The sequence below is a fragment of the Hoplias malabaricus genome, chromosome 3 (genome assembly GCF_029633855.1).
Source record: "Hoplias malabaricus isolate fHopMal1 chromosome 3, fHopMal1.hap1, whole genome shotgun sequence".
Lineage (NCBI taxonomy): Eukaryota > Metazoa > Chordata > Actinopteri > Characiformes > Erythrinidae > Hoplias > Hoplias malabaricus.
In genome coordinates, this window is record NC_089802.1 from 14,570,671 (window position 1) to 14,592,420 (window position 21,750).

The following is a 21,750-nucleotide window of genomic DNA, read 5'->3' on the forward strand; positions in this document are numbered from 1 at the left end:
ATGGACCCCCAAATCCTTGGAACAGCTGAGTCCTTCGGTGTCAAAGATAATGGCGATTTATTGCAATGCCGAGGCATTCTCCTTCGCTCCCCTCCCCTTCGTCCTCCTCCCCCTTCCTCGCTCAAACCGATTAAAATTAAGCTGTAAACATGTGAGGACAGAATTAGCACATTTAGCGAGCCTCCTCTCCCACATCCCATTTTCGCTCCGGAGCGGCTGATCCCCGCAGCCAAACGCGGGTGCAATTTTAATGACGAGCCCCGTTTTTGAAGTCCAGATGAAAAAAGCGTCGCCTGCCGTTTGTGGCGGCGCTAGATACGGCAAGGCCGGGTCCGGCGTGATTGGGGGGGAATGCCATGGACTCGGACTCTGGGCCCGTCGATAGGATCGGTGTCATTTTCCTCTCCACGATAAGACGCCTCGCTGACAAGGCCCGATTAGGGGAGAAGAAAATCATTATTGCCTCGCCTTTCATCTGCCAGGGGGTTTGGCGATAAACAGCTCACCCGTGGGTAGATTTACAGAGTAGAAAACGTTATATCACTGGCACACACACACACATACAGACACACACAGACACACAAACATGCAACCTTCTACAAACCTTCATTTTACAAGATGTTCTAACGTACAGCTTATAACAACCGGTCTACACACGACAAATACAAACACATAAACCTGCCTAAAGTAAATCTGCAAACTCTAAAGTTAAAGTCTATTTATGGATCATACAAACAAAAACTACATTTACCACTGAAAATGCCCTTAATACAAAGAAGAAGACAAACATTTCCCCAAGAAAGTCTATTCTAGCTGGATTTTTCTCTCTGCCTAACCGAAACTCGGGCTTTAAAATATTCAAACTCTCGAGGCTCTGCTCCATGAATCAAACAATTATCAAATAACGTCATATTCTTTTTGAAACACAATACAACATTCAGATTTCATCAAACTACAAACCCCCAAGTTATTTTCTATGCTATACCTCGAGGAAATCTACTTCGCCAAATTGCCCTCATTAAAGATGGCTTTGTGCTGAAACATTAAAAAAGTGCCTATAGTAGGAATCATTAAAAAAAATGACAATTTTACAGATAGAGGATGACATTTAAACAAATAATTAAATCATTAAATGTAAAGAGGTCAAATAAGCCTGCTAAAAAAAATTTACCCTAAAATAAATGGGTAATTCTTAATACATTGACAAATCTATGAAAAGCTAAGTTTATTGTATGCTTTAAAAGCTTTAATTATTCCTAAAAAAGCCAAACAAATTTTTCGTGAACCTGGCTACACACTTAAAACAATGTATAAGATATAATTTAATTTATTAATTTTGAAATAAATAAATAAATATATAAAAACACAAAACCACTACATCCTGTCTCTTAAATTTTGCATATGTGTTAAAATAAATGTAAATAAAATCCCATTGCTTTTCCTACAGCTTAAATGAAGGTAAATAAATATGACTCTGCACAGGTAATATATTTGTTTTAGCATCAGAACTTACAACATAAAGTATATGATGACAAAATCATAAAGATATGATAACAAAAGATAGTTGGGAGAGAGAGAGAGAGAGAGAGAGAGAGAATGAGTGAGAGTGCATCTATGTTACGGGGGCACTCTAGCACCCATGGACTGACACAGCAAGTCTCAAAGCCATGCTCGTCTTCAAAAGAGAGCAGCAATTTTTTTTATGTTTACAAAATATAATTATTTTTTTCACTCCGGCATATATTTCTTTATTTATTTCTAACCCAACACACTCGTCTTTTCCGTGAAGCCCTCATTGATGACGCCCCACCACCACTCCCCCACCCCCCCACACCACTCGCTCTTTTAATACCAGCGGAAAAAAAATCAAACTGCTCTAAAACAAATTGATGTACTCTTTAATATAGTCGTCACATCATCACAGGGTCCTCACGTCTGCCTTGGTGACAACTGCAGGGCTGCTTAGCTTAGCCGCCATGGCTGCTGCTTTGTTGGTCGCTTCAATGATTTATTACAAAAAGGGAAAGAGAGGGTGAGAGAGAGCATGAGAGAGAGAGAGAGAGAGAGAGAGAGGGAGAGAGAGAGCGAGAGAAAATAAAGAAAGAAAAAGAAAGAAAGGGAGTCTCGATTGAGTCATTGGCACCTTTGATTGACAAGGCCTAATCAGCTTATCTGGGTGCTAATAAAGTTGATGGCCTGTGGAGCTGCTCTCTACCTGGCTCTGCATGAACTTTGGGCCTCAGCGAGGGCCCCAGGGCCAGGGCCCGACCCTCTCTGCTTATCTAAACACTGCTGAAATCAATCCCTAATGAGCTGGTTTCATTTTGCTCCATCGATCCACAGCCGACACTGCTGCTGCCGCTACATGCTCAAAGGCCAGCAGTGCCCTCCTCATGGGCCACCGACAACCTTAACCATCCCTCTCTCACCTTCTGCTTACTTCAGCCATTAGCACATGTCCAATGAGACAACTCTATCTTAACAGGGAGATGACTTTAAGTCTATATGTATAAACACCCTCGATAATGTGAATATTCTAAAAGTATTGTTCAGCAATATTAATGATTAAATGATCAACTGAGCAATAAACATCTGTCTGAGCAATGGCACTCATCAAACACATACACTGTATTCCATTTTCAATTAAACAATAGTTGAACTTTTAAAACTGTAATTTGTTCAACTCTGAGAATTCTGTTAATTCTCTTGAACCATTATTTAAATGACAAAACTATGAATCCTTTTTTTTTCCTTATGGACAAAATATTTTGTATTTTGTAAATATAAACGAATTTACATTTCGCATTTAAATGTTGCATTGATTATTGAAATGACAAGCTGTATTACATGCACGTGTTTTTGAAGTACTCCTGAGCCCATGTGGCTATATTATGACAGGAGCATGACAATTTCTCATGCAGTGCCATCTGAGGGCTCAATGGTTCAACATTCAACAGTAGTGTGTTGCCATGGACTATAGAAACAGAGATTACCTGTACTCAGCAATGACAATAAGGTTGATTATAAAGTATTTACATTGTTTTAACACAGACTAATAATATGTAGACATTAGATTAAAAAACATTAAAGGAATGTTTGTGATTTTAATCAAAAAACAAACATTCAGAGAATGTTTCCTCATCATGTGCTATCTCTTCAGTCTTGTGGCACATTGGGAAAAGGTCCTGTGTTTGTACAAATCCCTGGCTCAGTACATGTGGCGAAGAGACTAATAGTATCGGCCCGAATTGGCTCAGATGTTCTTTCACCACATCACTGGATGAACTACATCTGAGAAACTGTATCTGGAGGCGTTCGGATGGTAGAAAGACATCCAACACTGAAAAGCATGAAAAGTGTTGGGGATGCTGCTCACTGAAAACAATGAAATGAAGTAAAACAAACAGTGGATACCTGGAAAAAAGAGTAGTTCCCCAGAATCACCCATGTTCCCTTTAAGTACTATATAATTAATTTTGTCAACTTTTGTTTTTGATCACATAATTATAAACATATAACTGTTAGCCTCAAGCACTTTCTTTCATATGCCTGCTTGGGTCTCCACTACAGTCACCTATCAGCACAAAGTTCCACAGTCCCCACAAGGAACACTAATGTGCTATGCATTCAAACAGAATTAATTTCACGTATGGACTTATAGCTGGGGTTGTTTGTTAACCACTAACCACTGACTAATAGTGTGTGTTTCTCTGTCTAAAAATTGCCAACCATTATAACTGATTCAATATATATTTGAGTTAGCAAGATGATGAGTTGCTCTTGTTATTGTGATAAATACTACCCTTTTCTGAGTATAGTGTGGATATCATCAGTGCTCCTCGAACAGCAGACAACTGTGTATTCTAAGTAAAGCAGATTTGGACTAATTATATAGATTTGTAAACAGCAACAAAAGCCATTATACAGTAACTGCATAAACTACAAAGGGATGTCAACACAGTAAGCCTTTTTCTTACTTTATTCATTTTAATTTATTTTTTTGTGTTTCAACTGCTGTTTTGCTCAGTAAAATGAAACACAATGACACTGTGCACTGTGCCAATGTTATCAAGCATCATGACATGTTTATGCCATAACGCTCATCTACAGGTTCCTCAATTGCAAGCGACTGGTCAATCCTTTCCTTGCAGAAACAGCCAAAGCACTTCTTTGATTAGAGTTCATTTGCTGCTTATAGGCCCAGGGACATCTCTGATTTAAATGCCTTTAAATTGGCTACTTCATCCCTTCTTCCGTGGCTCCAGGCTCACTTTAGAGTGCCTTGCCTCCGGTTGAGACTGCTTTAAAGTGGGTGCCCTCTCCTAATGACATCCCATACTTTATTTATGAGACAAACAGTGTGGTAAATAGCTCTGCATGTCCAGAGTGCACTCTCAATATTTCTCAAAGGGCCTGGAGAGCTCCTGACACACCATGGTTGGACTCAGTGCACCAAAAATACCCCTTCTCCCCCTTTATCACCACCATAAACAGGCTCTCATAGAGCCTACTTACTGGCACTGTTTAGGGGCGCTCCTTCATGGTGGATTCAAGCACAGCTTTCACAAAGATCAAGGACAGAGGAGATATAACATAAAGCCTATATTTTGCTTTTAATGTAGGCACTCGCTTATAAATGCTGGTGTAGATTTCAACAAAATGTACACTGTTGGTTCTTCATTATTTGCATTATTGACAGACAGAACACATAAGAATTCAAAGTGCTTTTTCATGTGTGGGAAGTAATCTGTCTATAGGGTACTCTACCAGCACATCATTACTGACAACAACATTATGTTTGCACATAACATGGACATAGAAAACAGAATAACTTAAACACCACATAATATAATTGAATCAATATTAAGGAGTTGAGCTGCTATGCCTTGAGGGTACAGACCTTACAAGAACAGTGTTTTATGTATTTTAATAATATCTAAAATGAAATTGAACTGCATTTCAAGATGTGACCCACTAACATATTGAGCAGCTGAGGACAAAGAGAAGCTTCCTTTAGATTCCCTGAAAAAAGCAAAAGCCGACTCATCAGATCACATTATATTTGTTTTAATGGGGCGTACAGGTGTGTCAGTTGAAGCTGAGCTCACTTGAGACACACACACATTGTCCTATAACTTTGGTCCAGTAAAATAGTTGAAGAAATAATAATCCAGTAGCGGTCCTGTTTGTATATATTATAACCACTGAGAAAAAAATGAAAGTCAACAGAGTGGCATTGTGGTAAATCTAGTAGTAGGTGGGAGTAATGTGTGTGAACGCACAATGTAAAGAAATGGTTTAAATTAAAAAAAACACTTGAATGTGATTATAATCTGCACAACTTCCAAATATCAGAGTTTACGTGATGTATCTGTTTTAAGGTCATGTTTTAAGAGACAGGTACAAATATATTTACCAGTACTGAGCAAAGGTCATTCATTTAATTTCCAAAATGGGCATGAAGCACAACATTCATTTCCAGCGGTAAACACATTAACAAACTAATTGCTTAGAAACAGGAACAACTAAATATAATATGAATTGTCTAATATTTTCTATGCCCACTTTAAAAGTTGACCCGCTTTCATTCATTATGTTACTTGCTTTCATTATATTTCATATATATTTTACATTTTGTACTTCTCACATTCAAAGTTAACCTAAGGACATTTAGCGATGCTGAGGTCTGGATTGGTTTAAAGTTCTAAGAACATTTAATAGGACATTTGTATGATTTTCAAATGTTATACTTTTCTGTTTTTTCCTGAACCTGCTTGTCTTTTTGCAGGAGAGAGCGTGTGTGTTTGACTCACCTCTCTGCGTGTGTTTCTTTTTTTGGTTCTGTGTGTTACCTGCAGCTAAGCTACAGAGTACAGCAGGTGTATGTGTGGGGCTCAGGGTTTGAGCGTCAGGGTGAGAGGCTTGGGGATTAGCTGCTCTTCATAGGCCGAGCAGTCACCGCTACACTATGATGCAGTAAGTAGAGAGCAGAGCTGGGCAAACACGCATTGTTCGAAGCTCGCAGCACACACAGAGTGAGGGCAAAGCAGAAGCAGGACACTACGGGTCACGAGGACACAGAAGCAGTTCTTTAAAGGAGAAGGAGCCCCACACAGGAGGTCTGATACTGCTAGTGAAGCATGCAGACTTCTGCTTTGGTAAGGACCAGCCGGCCGGTGGAGACTCAAATGGCCGCACAAAAGTTAAAAAAAAAAAAAAAAAAATTAAATAAAAAAAATAGCGCGAATAGGAGAATAACAAAGGGTCCTTGCATTGTGAACTGAAAACGCTGAAATATTATGCAAGGCAGGAGAAAAAGAGAAGGAGGGAGAGGAAAAAAAAAGTCGTCCTGCATGAGCTTGGGATGATCTGAAACAAATGAAACTAAATTTTTAAGCAGGGGATGCAGATTGTATTTATGAATTTGTGAGTTCTGCTCGTGAAACATCAAACGCCCGTGGTCTGTGCAACCCTTTCTCGACTTGAATTATTAACTCTGTCGATGTCGCACATGAGCCTCTCTGCCATTATAGTGTAAATTAACAAACTTTTCAAAACTACAGCGGAAGCCAAAGAAAGCCAGTTGCTTCTTGAAGAAGGAGCTTTGATACGTCTCCAAGGAATACACTCTGCCTCAATAACACTGTGACAGTCAGCATGAGGGGGGAAGGAAAAAATATGCCTACAGATTTAATCTATTTCAGATCTAAATGAGCTCATTTTCTTATATTTAAAGATGAAAACTAACCCTAAGATAGTCATATGATTCAGATGGTGTTTGGAAGGTTTTATTTAGAAACTGGTTTATTAAAAGATACCGGTCTTTGTTTTGTTTTATGATACCGTGAAATTGTTAAGGAACACTGACGTTGTTTATTTCTGTACACTCCCTCCACACTGCCCCCCCCAACACCTTTTCAAGCCATAATAAAAACTCAATCGCTTGCTCTCTTTCTTTCTCTCTCTTTTTGCACACACATACACGGATTGGGTGCATTGAAAATAAGGCTGTGTTTTTTTGTGCACCTAACGCGCAGCTCCTGCTCTTCTTCCTCTCTACACCTCTCTCTCCCTCACCTGCCTTTGATGTGCTCCTGAAAATGTCACCAGTCGTCAAGGCCTTTTTTCCCTTCTCTAACACACATGCGAGCGAGACAATTTGCTGTCGCTAACCCCCCCTACCCACAATGCCTACCAGTTTCCACAGCTATCTGGTAGCCAGCCTCCAGTCTCCGAGATGACCTTTCCAGCCTCTCTGTGTTGTCCAACAGATGTGCTCTCTGAAACAAACCAGGCAAAAAGAAAACACAATGAGAGAAGGCGAATGACTGAAAAAGCTAGGAGACAATTTAGACAGACATTTCTCTTGCCATGCATGATAGGCATGTTACACTAGGCTATGAGCACAACAATTGAATTGAAGTTAAAAAGAACTGCTTTATAGCCTGCTTTTTATGGGACAAACTGGGCTGAATCTATGGCTGAATTAAAAGCTAAAAAGATGAGATTCAGAGCAAACACCTTTGCCTATTTTTTTTTTAATTAAAGTTCCTCTACTCTCACAGCTTTATTCTGTAGGTGTTCATCGTTACAGTATCTCATTACCTCACATTGAGCACTGGGGCAAAGTTTAGCATGGGAGGAAAGGCTAATTGAGCTGTAATAAATTAGCACTTGCAGTTTCAGATTAGTTAATGTCAGTATGTTGTGCATGTTTGTTCTCCTTGTTATGTGTAAAAATACCTCCTAATTCTCGCACTTGAGGTGTGAAATCGTTGCTAAAAGATCCAAGCTCTGCAAAATCCAGCAGGGTAATACCTCAATACAGACTTTGCAGAGTTTGGATCACATGATGTAAAGTAAACAGTAAAGTAACAGTAAAAGTGAATTGCAAAAAGAAGCAGAAGTGGGCCTTGGCATAAAGGTCACAAAGCTAGAGTGAGTTTATGATGCTTAACCCCGTTTTACAAAGCCCAACTCCAGCTTGTTTCCACCAAACATTTTGAGTAATTCATAGGATCCAAATGAAAGATAAAAACACAGTAAATAATGCAAAAATACAAGGCATTTATACTTTTGAAGGAAAGCAGCTTGACTTGATCTTATTTCAAAGCTCTATGCACCCTGGGCAAGGGTATAGATCTTCAAGCCCATGGTCATAAATGTGACATTAAAACCATGGTCAAGAGGTAGACGGTTAATGTAATAGCGTACTCAGAGGACAGCATTTATATGATTCAAATAGTGATTAATTTTTCATTCACCTCATATACAACCTTAGTCCTTCAGAAATGTGTTGGAACCTAAAGAGGTGTTGGAGGACATTACTATTTCATAATATCCCGACCTGAGCCCAGAAAGTGCATGAAATACAGCCATAAGCTAGGCTAGCAAACATTACATCTAGATGCCTTGCATTAGCAAGATAAAAGTCTACAGAGTGCCTCCTACAATCTTGCAAAAGATCTCCCCACCTCACTGCAGAAAGAAACATGTCCAAATGTCCACAAGGTTTCATTCCACCAAACCCTTATTTTATATGCCAAATATATATTGGCCTGTTTTTCATTTATAAAAAAAGAAGAAATGGGGTTAACGTTTAGACCTGTTTACAGTGAGTGATAGAAGAAAGGCTGAGTAGAAGCTCCATTTCTAGTTAAGCTGTCAAAATATGTACTAGCTAATCACTCTGAGGAAATGAAATGAAAAATATACGACATTCCACTTTTCAAAGTTTGACAATCAGAGAGAAGGGAGAGAGGATGGAAAAAACGCTCTCTGAACTTTTTTTTCTTCTCCTCCCTTCAGTTGACAGATGTCATTTAAAATTGCAGAAATACTTTTTTTTTAATAGTTTAAGGGGGGAGGGGTGTATGTCAGTAGTAGCTGGAGAAAGAGAGAGAGGGTGAGAGGGAGGGAAGGCATGTGAGATAGCGGGAGAATAGGAGCAAGTGAGAGGGAGAGAGAAAAAGAAAGGGAGGTAGAGACAACAGAGAGAGAGAGAGAGTGAGTGAGTCAGAAAAAAACACGATGAGAGAGGGAGAGTGAGAGAGAGACACACACAGTGAGAGTCAGAAAAAACAGATGACGAGAGGACGAGAGAGAGAGAGAGAGAGAGAGAGAGAGAGAGAGAGAGAGCAGGAGAAAGATGGGGTGGTGTGTGCGCATGGGGAAAAGGGAGCCAGCTCTGCCTAATGAGCCCCTCTGGATCAGCAGAGATGGAGGGGACGTATTGACATGCAACGCTTAAGCTAATACACCTAGACCATGGATGTGCCTGTGTGTGCCTGGGAGCACGAGGCAGCCGGGGATACTGACAGAGTCGCTTGCGCCCCCGTCTTCAAAGAGCTCAAGTGATTAGTATGTTATCATTACCATTCGAAACGTGATTTCCCTATTCCCTCTCGGCAAAGGTGACACGTCTTGGGGAGACGGCCAGCAGACTCGCGCGCTGAAAAGCCACTTCAAAGCTTTTCCTTGAATTTCTTTCTCTCTCTCTCTCTGTCTCTCTCTCTCATTCCCTCCCTCTCTCTTCCTCTTTCTGTCTTTCTCTCTGTCTTTTCCAAGCAAGGCAAAAGAAGGTGTTGGGGGGGGGGGGGGGGGGGGCGGTGAGAGGGGGGGGTGTTAGTGGCTAGGGGTGCTGGTACTTTCAGTTGTGGGGGAAATCATTAGAATTACGCACTCCGGCTGGAAGCACACAGCAGTGTGAAGGTGGCCACACGGATGGAGTGACGACAGTACACATGGAAGAATGGTGGTATGCCAGGCAGGTAATTTCCCCTCAAAAAAAGACAAAAAAAGAGAGAGAAGGAATCCAAGACTACCTGCAAGTGTAGAAATAAGGAAGAGAGAGAGAGAGAGAGAGAGAGAGAGAGCGAGAGAGAGAGAGAGCGCGAGGGGACTAGTAGGGTCTCACGGTGCTCTCTGCTACATTACCATGTAGATATCAACAATGTCATAGGTGCCAGGCCCTGGCTCTGAGTCATTTGGCGGTTCATGAAATAGAATATATATATATATATATATATTATATAAATACATACATATAGGACAATCCCTTAAATATTTTTGGTTTATTAATAAATAAATAAATAACCCTGGATATTTATCACTCACCCACATACCCAGACAAAACTGACCTAAATAAAAGAGATAGCGTTTTTCTGATTTACCCGCTCAGAGAGCAACGGGCTGTCAGCAAAATCGTTTCTCTTTTTCGGTCTTATGGAGTTCAACAGAATCTCCTTTTAAAGAGTGCATGATAAATATTGGTGTGTCTGTGAATGCGTCTGTGCGCGCCCCTTCCCATTTCTGCTTATGCATTTATGCCTTTTTATCTGACACCTACATTTTCTACAAAGACCTTCTAAGAAACTATAAATGTGATTTTTTCCCTTCTTGTTTTGCTTCTCTTTTTTATGAAGAATCACACTTCAGTTGCGAGTTATTAACAGGGATTCAGGAACAATGCAGCCGCTGCTCAAAAGAATTCTCTTCCCTTCTCTCCCCCCTTTTTTCAATATCAAACACCGACGCTTACTCTCACAATTTTCAAAAGTTCAGATGATTCCTTATTATTTCAATAAGAGGGGAGAGTCAAAGTGAATAATGATGACAGCTGTGATTCGGGCTGACTATGTGATCTTTTCCACGGTTTGTTTGGGACTTGTAAGACGAGGAATTACAAGTGTCAAACAGCTGTGAATATGGCTGCTAAATATTTAAACATGTTTTCCAGCTGAGGAAAAAGTATAGTTTTTAAAAGCAGGCTAAGTGTATATAAGCTATGAAGCCTTTTGATGAAAATTCAGGAAAATAAGAGAAAAAAAAGAGCTAGGTGAAATATGCAGGAAGGAAAATAATATCAAACCCAATTTAATAGCACACTCCAAAGAGTGCAGAAACACTGAAGGTGTCTTCAGACGAAAAAGCTGATCTATACTCATGCCCATTTTGTTTGGTCATGTGAGAGAAAGTAGAAAAGAACATAGAAAAAATATAGAAATATAGAAAAACACAAGTCAAGGATAGCAAAGTCTGGAGGATTGCGCTCTAAATTATGAATGCAGGAGGATGGAGTGTCTTTTGTAGAGATGGGATTATTCAGCTCCACACCACCCCCCCCCCCCCCTCAAAAAAAAAAAAAAAAAAAAACCACTACAGAAGACATAGCCAAAACAGACAGACAAAAACACGCAGACTTGCATTCTCATTCACTCACATATATATAAACAGACATACGCTAGCTTTCACTCACACATACACCCCCCCCCCAAAAAAACAACAAAAAAAAAAAAAAAAAAAATAAACCATTGGAAAATCCCAGTTCCCACAGCCCAGAGAGATTCTCCCAAACAGAAATACTGCTCAAATTCAAGTGTAAAATTTACCCGGAGAACATGCTGTTTAGAAAAATTGTCAACTGATGTCACTAAATTGGGTACAGTTTTATGTTAATTAAAAGTAGAAAAGTCCTTGAAATTGATATGGCTATGAAGGTTACTTATTTTAAATTAATAATTAAGGATCATAAGAAACATTTTATCATATTTAGTTTTTCTCTCTGAGGTTGAATAATAAACACAGTTTATTTGAACTGTGTGTCTGACAGGCTGCTTTACACTATTCCTCATTCAAAAAGCAGTCTGCACAGAAATCCTCTTTATAACTTGTGTTATAGGGTGAACAGGCAGATCTATGTAAATGTGTTGTTTTTTGTGACATCACAAAAACAAGTTCAACAGAGGCTATTTTTATTACTGTGCCTTTAAAACTGACATATGTTAATGTGTTGTTTTTGTAAAATCAGTTCTTAAACAGACTGTTTCAGGTGCTTAGTTTTCTTGTATGGACTCTGTGTACTGGAGAGACAGGCTTACGTCTTACAATGTTAACTATATTTGTGTATTATATCAAAATTTTATATTTTAAGGAAGTAAGAACATTTCACTTTTCAAGATATTTTCTTTGGTAAGATTAGGTTTTTCAGGGTGTGCACAATGTGCTGGGAAACGGTTCAGATCTGACATCTAAAATGTGTCTTCTTTAATAACTAATGCATTTTTACTATTTTCTCTAAAGGGGTGAGGGATCAGGAAATTTGCATCATAAACACTGCTATCTCTGAAGATAAGCAATCGCTAGCTAAACACTTTTACGAGGGCTGGGAGAGACGCAATGTGCAATCCACTCTGTGGCATAGTATGGAGGACGACAAGCTGCCTTTGTGAATGGAGATCTTTAGATATTGTAGCCTGTGCAAAGCTGCATGTGTCTATGAATAGGGGAATCCCAAGTCTAAATAAGCTCACTCTCTCTCATGCAGACACAGACTTTGATGGGAGCTTTCTTTTGCCATAATGCATGCCCTAACCAAGTTAGATTAATGCAATGAAAGACTTTCTAAATCAGTCCCTTATCTCTTAGCCAAAAAAAAAGAAAAATAAAAAAAAAAGAAAAATAAAAAAAAAAGAAAAAGAAAAAAAAAAAGAAAAAGAAACCTCAGACTATTGTAGTAAAATGAGCTGAATGAGGAAAATGAGGCTGTTCCATATAGCAGCACTAATTCTGTCATCACTAATTGAGAAACATTTACGGTGATCTGCTGCACTGTTTAAAAGATCAAAGGCAAACACTAGCCACTGATACAGCTACAAATTTTTTCTAACAATGAATATTTAATAGAAGGTTCACAGATTCACATCAAAGATTTTAGAAATACACAACCTGAAATACCAACCACATGCTCCTAAAAAGAACAGTTCCTGCGTGGTTTTTGGCCTGACTGTACAGTTTTAGAGTAACACATGTTTTTGTATAGAACGTTTATATTTTTGTTTACAAATGTAGAATTTAAAAAAAATCTCAATAGAATTTTCAGAACATAAACAGTTGTTCTATTATAGATTTTTATTTTTAGCAAAAATGGCTATATACAGCCATATAACCAACCGCAATATTTAAAAGGTTCTTTAAAGAATATATATATACACACACAGAAAACTTAAAGAACCAAATGAATGTATACGTCATTTAGGCACAGCAACAAGTATGGTGGAAAGTTGTTCTGCGATGGAAATATTTGCTCCGAAAGTGGAATGACTTCAGTCGTGTGGAGGTGTTTTGGTTACAAAATATCAGCTGTACAACAAAGTGCTGTAATTGTAAACTATGGAAGAAGCCTGTAACAACAGAAGGGGGAAAACACAACTAATCTGTATCACCACCTCACTCAGAAACTCCCAGTTGAACATGAGGAAAATCAAAAACGCCATGAGGAGAGTTCAACAGCCAATGAGCTCTAACCCCAGCTGACAGACCACACTGACTCAGCACAGCTGAACTATTCTGTATATGTTTTGTTATTTACTGTGAAATTTTAAGGGTATTTTTTGTATATAGTTTGGATTTGCTGTTTATATTCACACAATAAATCTTCACTTTTGTTGTGGGGTAGATTTATATACTATATTCTTTATGTTATACAACGATAGAATCATGGAAAGTTACGATTGTTTGCAAAATAAACAACATGTGTACTACAATAAAACTTAATTTAATATAATTAATATTACATTTGCTTTCTTGCAGTAGTGTGTCCTTGAATAATTAATAAAATTATTTCAGTGTTTAGGGTTAGGGTCATATTGCTAAGACTATCGTTATCACCAAAAAACACTGAAATATCATGATATTATTTTAGGGCCATATCGCCCACCCTTAATTTTATATATATAATATTTTTTTCCACACTTCCACAATCCTTTGTTAGAAGCTGCTCACAGTTCTTGCCTTTCAGGAGTTGAGTAATCACCAAACACACACGGTGACCCTGAGCTCTGGGTCAGCCCATGCTGAAGACACTGGCAGTTTGTTTCATTTAAACACTTTTTTTTGACAGCTATCCTTTCAGACCACAGTCATCTAATCTTATTGGATACACAATAATGTCTGTATGTTTCTTTCAGATCTGAAGCCAGATATTTACTCTCTCTGATCTCACAAATATAAAGATTTTAAGAGGTTCTATTATGATTAGAAAAAAAAATAACACTAAATTAAATGGTGGTCTCACACTTTTGCACAGCACAGTATAATCATTTCCATTTCTAAAGAAACCTTGACAACTTACTTCTATTTGTACAATGATCAATCCAACCACACTGGCACTTTTATTTTTAAGAGTGGATTAAGGTCAAGTTTAAGTGTTTATGGCTCATGAAGAGGTTTCATGAAGTATTGTGCATACTATGAGTAATCATGAATGTGGAGGTTCAAGTGAAACAATGATATTAATGAGGGAAAAAAAAAGATGTGAGGTATTCGGTGAAGCACTAGGGCTGATGGACGTACATCTTTGTGAGCTAGGCCTGAAAGATTAATGGTTTTATATTAAAATCAAAAAATGTCATTTTCAAGTCAACAGAGCAGCCTGTTTTAATTACAAGCTACATTATTAAACATTGTCTTAATTTTAAGTTAGAAAATTAAACTTTAGCGCTTCCAAAGATTTTGACTGTTGCAAAATTCAAATGCACATTCTCACTGGAGTTTTAGAGCAACCACTGGAGTTTAATTTATAGAAGACAATCACAGTGAAATACTTGTGAAAAATCACAATTCGATATTTTCTACATATCGTTCAGCCCCACCACTGTTACATGAACATGAATGATAAGAATGTGAAAAGCTAATTTATAAACAAAAAAAATTGTAGTTTTAAAAAGCAGTCTGTCATAAGGAGTATGGGACCAGATTAGGGGCCTGTCAAGCTCATCCCTCCACTCCTCACCTAGCACCATTTCATTTTTAGGGAATCTTCTGACGGGTTGATTAAACAATACTTTTAAGACGTGGGGTGAGGTGGCTTTGATTTAATTCAATGCACTGTGCAGCACACTGAGCTGAGCCTCATTGACACCATTCAAAAGTGAATGGTAAAAAACCTGATGACTGCTTCCTTTAACTGCAAAGAATAGAGGAAATTAAGTGAGGTTCAGGAGAAACAGAGGAATAAACAGAGCAAGAGTAGCGCTTACCTCTTCACGCAACTTTATCAACTGCCACATGAAGGCACAGAAATAGAGGAAAAAGAAAAGAGAGAAAGATAGTGAAAAGAGACAGAGGGAGGGAGGAAAAGAAAGAGAGATAGATAAAAAGAAGAGACATGGCAGGAAGCAGATCAGTCATGCGGCTGGGTACAGAATTAACCTTGACGATTTATCTGTTTGCATGTTTAGCATTTAGAAATCACAGACAAACACATTAAACGAAGCTAAACACGAGACTCATGCCGACTTTTTTGAACAAACAAAGATCAAGTTCTCGCGCTGTCACATTAAACAAAGAGAGTGGGAATGGATTTCTCTACTCTCAGCGTCTAAACTATCATCATCAAGGAAGGTGGGGGGGGGGGGGGAACAGTCACATCACAGTACTCGATATGGCATAAGGAAGGGAAAAAAAATAGCATTTCACAAAGTACAGTGGGAAATACAGACTGGGTACAGTACAGATACAGGCTTTGAGCAGCTAGGCTCTTTAACTAGAACACTACAGGAGTCATACCTCTACACTCAACCTGAAGGAGCTACTTCAGTAGCACGTTCCCATCCACTATAGCTGTCTTTTGAATTATTGCCAATTACTTCTGACACACTGTCAATCATATACTATTATAGCAGGTGTAGCTCTCTGTTAACATTGCATGGTCAGAAATACAGGTTTTGTTGATTCTCTTAGTATCATATCCTCTATAAAGAACAAGCTTTAACACATTTAACGCACAGCAATTAATTATTTGGTTAAATATACATTAAAGTAAAAATGTTTGTGGCCTGTGCAATTGTTAAGACACATTTAAAACTAGTCTCAAAAAAAAAAGCATTTCAATTCAACTTCAAACTTTGTTTCCTGGTTTAGAAAATCAACAAAACATGTAACATATCAGTCATTTTAAGTCGTATGTTATTATTAATGTATGTGCAATATTAATAGCCTTATGTAGAACCAGTATGTGTACACATGCATATACACTTAAACATATATTCACTTATATGTGCACATATATACATACATAAATACATAAATACATATATACATACACATGGCACCTTATTAACTTATCTGACATTTTGATGTGAGCATGTTTTATTTATTGCTGATGAAAGAAGATCGCATATATTAATAAAATGCAACACACGCCCTTGTTTGGTCTGCACAGTGTCTGCACAGTTTTACTTTAGTCAACATTTAAAGTATACCCTCCATAACAAGCTCTCCACATTAGAAAAGTGTCCTTGGTGGAGAAGGAGCTGTGCTTATCGTGAACGCACAACATATTCAGCGAAGGAGGGGAAGGACAAGTTTCTTAATTTGTCAGCCGTTGCAGGTGATTTTTTTTTATCTCTATTTCTTGCAAGAGATTAAAGGTTAGCAGATCTAAGGGGAGGGCCATTATTAGACCCCTCTCATCTCTCTTTGTGGGCACTGGTCATTTTGAATTTTTCTATTTTTAAATCATTTGCTATCGTATCAGAAAAGAGGCAGGAGGACTTGGATCATAAATTATAAACTTGATTCAAGACTAAAAAGGCAAGGTGCTTGGGATTGATGTTAAACTGTGCTGGTGTGGCCGCAGCGAGCGAGGACGGCAGACTCCACTGTGCTGAAGCGCTGCCTCACTCTTTCTGTCCAACCACAACAAAGCGCGAGACTGCAGCTCAAAACATTAAGGAGCTATTATGAAGCGCATCAGTAAAACTGGAATACTACAGGTTTTGATCTCCCAAATTACCTTCAGCACATAAAGGAGGAGGAGAGAAGCTAATGGATAAAACAGTTCAAAATAGAACAATCACAGCAGAGGACAAAAGCTGGGTGGAAATATTACATGCAAAACATCATCTGTTCTTTTTAGTTTTTGTTTGTTGGGTTAGATTTTTCATTGTTTTGTCCAATAAAATGCAATATCTAAGTTTTCATTTACATGTAAATATTTTACCAAAATTTTATTTACACTATATTTTAAATATTTGTCCATGCATGCATCTAATTATGGCCATGAGTTTATTGATTACTCTTTAGAATAATAGGCTATGTTAATGTTATGGTAAAATTAGCATTTTTGATGTTATGCCAAAATTCTAATTAGTGATTTCATGTTAAAAATAATGTAGATGTAAATAAGCAAATTGTAATGCATAGTAACAAAAAAATCTTTCTTGCTCTCTTGGTAAAATGAACTGTGTCATGTTATAGATTCTGAGTGTTTTATATCCAAGGTCATGATCCTAAGTTGCTACACTGTTCATCGGGCTAAAGTTTAAAATCACACTGCAGACGCCTCTATTTAAATTAGTATGAGGCAACCCTTGCCATTGCTAACTTCCTTGCTGATAACAATGACCACTAAACAAAACTTGTTCAATCTTATTTGTGCTGCTTGGGCAACTGTGAGCTTTCGCTGGGTACATGGGAGATTTTTAAGCTTGGTGTTGTTCTTTTCTCGTTTTCTGAATGCAAAGAGAAATGCTTTTAACATTACCTGAATCCACTACCTTTAGCTCATTACAGATATATATATATATATATACATAAAAGATATACCTGTAAACACAGAATAACATAAAATGGTATAATTATGCTTCGAGTTTCCATCTTGGTGTTTTGTCGGCCAGTTATTTAAAATTGCACCGCTGCAATTTTTCTGTTATGATAATCAGCAGATTTTCAAACAAAGATTTTTTTTGTTCAACGCAGAATTCGATACAAGTGGTAATCTGCTCCCTTTGTAGCCTGGAAAATCTGGTCCATGCCGGCTCAAACCAGCACAATCTCTTGTGGCCAAGCTGCTGTGACTGAAATCGAAACTATTCCATAGAGTGTTCATGAGCGAAAAATGTGTGTGCGCTCGCACAAGTACGTGTGCGGTAAAGTGTGTTTTGGGTGGTAAGGGTGGGAGGAGGGGGGAGGGACATGAGGGGAAAAAAGTGCAATGGTAGACCACCACATTATTTAAAAAAAAAAAGAAAAAAGCGATAGCGCCAATTCGGTCTCTGTCCGCATACAGATAACGAATAAATGCCGAACTCTATTAAACCGTCCTTTAGCCATTATCGCAGGGCCAACACGGCATTTTCAGAACTTATAACGACTCCCTATTTACTTAGCTATAAATCCTTGCCATGTAACGAACAGATTTGTGACTGGTAATGATCTGCTCAGCCAGGGCTATATGAAATGATCCTGACCTCCTTCAGATCGTCAGGAATTAAATTGACCGACTTGCCCCTGCCCCCCCCACACCCATCACTTCCCCTCGCTCTATCGCTCCCGTCTTGCTCGATAAAAAAACCCTGAAGTTCCGAGCACTCCACTCACAGCACGACCAAGTCTTCTGTTATCTCCCCAAGTTTTTTTAAATGGAGATTAAGTAAATACAGCACCTGGGAAAAGATGGGGGAGGAGACCACATGCCTTATTCCCTATTTATTCTGCCTTTGTTAATGGCGCTAGCTATTGCTCTATATGTTTCCAATTAAAAAGAATATTCTTGATTAGCAAATATGGAGTCCAATAACTGTCCTTTGTTGAGCAAATGGACCAATGTAAATTGTCTATTAACTGAGCACCCTCAGATTAAAAATAGAAAAACAGAGAAAGAAGAAAACAGGCCAGGGAAAATGCCCCAGCTGTGCAAACAAACAGAGACAAAGGGCTTTGACACAGAACTGCTTAATGCAACAGTTTTCACACATCATTTTGTTTGTAGTCTCAACATATTAAATTCTTGTAATCTTGGTCACTCTTGGTCTGTTTTGGTTGTGTTCTCAATTTATTTATTTTTGTTCTGTGTGCTGGAGGTTTTGTATGAAATGTATTGAATTTTACCAAAAATTTGAAACAAAAAAAATGTGTTAAATTTTTTATTTATTTATTTTTTTAAAGAAATAAACCTAAAGATACTTGACCTCTATATATATATAGAAGATTAGCTGTTTTGAAAAATAACCAGACGGCCTCAAAACGTGTGTGTGTGTGTGTGTGTGTGTATATATATATATATATATATATATATATATATATATATATATATATATATATATATATATATAGAGGCTGTCAGGTTATTTTTCAAAACAGCAAATCTCCAAATGCACCCCTAAACTTTTAGTTCACAATCTCTGAACATTTCTAAAAAGCACATTAATTTTTTACAATGTGCCTGGAGAATAGTTCTTATTGAATAAATACAGCGAGTAATTAATAAACTGAAAAAAAAAATCCTTTCATATACATATCTAATTTCCCAATGAACAACTGAACTAAAATGCACAAAGTCGAAATGAATGCATCTTGAAAATGGATATTAATGAGCCACTGTGTTTTCCACTCCGTAGCATAATTACAACTGATAAAAGAAAGAGACACTGAATAAATCTTGAATAATAATTCAAATAATAATGCTCATCGTGGGTTGGTTTTAATTTAGAATAAGAAAATATGGCAGGAAAGAGAGTGAGTTATAATATTTTGTTCCTTTGACAGTAATTTGATAAGAACCATCACTGTCTGCGAAGTGACAGCTTTGGCAGCACATCTACCCTCAACTTCCATATAAAATGTCACACTCACTGTTTTTGTGGCACTAATTTGGAGGAAATATGCATATCAATTATGCATCCAGGCTAAGCATACATATGTTTGTAAGATGTGCAGTGCAAGGGTCATTATTGAAATGGTAATAAGGGGGAAATCAAAAACAAAAGAGAAAACTTTATTTAGCTCAGCTCAGCTGCCTACAATCTTTACTGTACTTTCACAACATGGCCATAGAACACAGCGAGAAGGTGCGCGCACGCGCTTGTGTGTCTGTGTGTGTGTGTTTGTGTGATTGAGAGAGAGAGAGAGAGAGAGAGAGAGAGAGAGTCATGTGTTTTCACCACCAAAGTTAGCATGATAATTAAAATGCAATATAATTATTCAACGCACCTTGTTGTTGGCTTTCTAAAAGCAGCCGTGTAGGTGAGACAGTGTGACTCAATCTTAAAATGCCCATGTTACAGTTGTTATTATTTTTATTTTGATGCAGTACTTCAGAGATAATTCCAAGCAATTGTTTTTAAAAGCATATGGCACCTTTTTTAGCAATTAGGGTGGTTTTAAGATGTTCATTTTAACTGTTTTGAAAAGAAGAAATCAATAATGTTTCTGAATATGGTTTACTTTATATTCTTTCTGATGTCAGTACATCTCTGACAAAGCTGTGAATATAGCACTGCTGGGTTTAGGATTAAATTGCATAATGCTTAAAATAAATAGCAACTTATAATTACATCATTAGTTATAATTAATTAGATAATGTATAATTGCATTTGATATTATACTTTATTTTACATATTTAAAGCCAACATAGTTATTTGTCCAAATTTCCTTGTTGAGCGAAAACAATAAAAAAAAAAAGTAGTTTCCCACAGTATCTAGAATACTAGACTTGAGTCTGTGTGGTTCCAGCACCTCATGTGTTTAAAAGACTGTGAAAGCTACAGATTTTCTGGATTATTTTTTCTCTTTTTTTGAGAGGTAGGGGGGGTCATCTTTAGAAAGATAAGCACTTGGACGGAAGGGGAACAGCTGGGTGAAAGGGGGAATTTGCCCCAATCTGGCGCTGGCCAGACGATGGCCAGAGCCTGGAGCCCATTCAGGACTGGCCAGCTTTGCATTAAACAGTTTTGCTTCCGCATGACTTGGTGCCAATAGTGGCAAGGGTTGTGGGAGAGGGCCCCCTCATGGACCCTTGCGGCCCCTCGCGGCCCTGACCCGCCTTCACCCCAAGCAGCCACCCACACCGGGAGCCCAAAGCTCCTGATTAGCGCCCTACCTGACTCTCAGAGGAACTGGCATCATCCCCAAGGAGCTCGTTCCGCACCTCATCACTGTAGGCAATACGTGACCTTTTCTGCGATGGGGGAGAGAGAATGAGAGAAAAAGGAGAAGAAGATAGTGAGAGAAGGAGAGAGAAAGAGGAAGGAGGAAGACCAAGGGGGTGGAAAAGAGGAAGAAGAAGAAAAAGTGGGTAAGGGTGGGGGATAAAAAATAAGAAAGAAAAACAATATTTAGTTCAGTTGCCTTGAAAAACAACGTACATTTATGAAGCACGAGGGCCCCCTAATGGATCCACACATGAAACAAATACTTATACCTGGCGACTGGTAGAGTGTGTATGCTGTGCTCATGATGAATTGAGTGTGCTGGAGTTTGTGTGTGAGTGTGTGTGTGTGTGCTCGCGCACGCATGCTTGTGTGTGTGTGTGTGTGTCCATGTAGCCATCGTGGCTCAAGTGAATCTGAGCCACGGAAATAATGGAAAAAGCCCCCCTCCACTTAAATAAATAAAAAGTGAAGAATGGCGAGGCGTCGGAGGAGGCGAAGGCTGGGAGTGTATTAGAAAAGTATCAGTTGTCAGAGGGAAATCTGTTCTGGGGCCTGTCACTGCTGTCAGCCCTGTACTCTGGCAGGCCCTGTGATAATGCACAGGCGAGGAGCTAGACAGAGAATAATTCATCAACCAAGGTTGACACGATTGGCGTGCCATCAGATTTTTGGGCGCTCTCTCCTGGTCTGCGCTACACCGGAGCAGAGAGGAGAACGCACCATGTCCAAAAAAAGAGAGAAAGAAAAGAGAAAGAAAACAGGCACACCCATACAATACAAACACAACCCCACACACACACACACACACACACTTCAG

At 38.4% G+C, this 21,750-nt stretch overlaps 1 protein-coding gene across 4 annotated transcripts in view; it reads right to left on the bottom strand.

Annotated features, from left to right (window-relative positions):
• The window catches only part of vti1a (vesicle transport through interaction with t-SNAREs 1A), a 145,712-nt gene that overhangs the window by 99,831 nt on the left and 24,131 nt on the right, over window positions 1-21,750 (bottom strand). For 2 of the 4 annotated variants that reach the window (XM_066664580.1, XM_066664582.1), the window contains exons 4-6: window positions 20,882-20,959; window positions 15,039-15,059; window positions 7,196-7,280 (exon numbers count right to left, since the gene is read on the bottom strand). In XM_066664580.1, coding sequence (XP_066520677.1) covers window positions 7,196-7,280; window positions 15,039-15,059; window positions 20,882-20,959 — 184 coding nt within the window. The remainder of the gene's footprint in view (window positions 1-7,195; window positions 7,281-15,038; window positions 15,060-20,881; window positions 20,960-21,750) is intronic. The other 2 variants (XM_066664581.1, XM_066664583.1) reach the window with 1 other exon arrangement.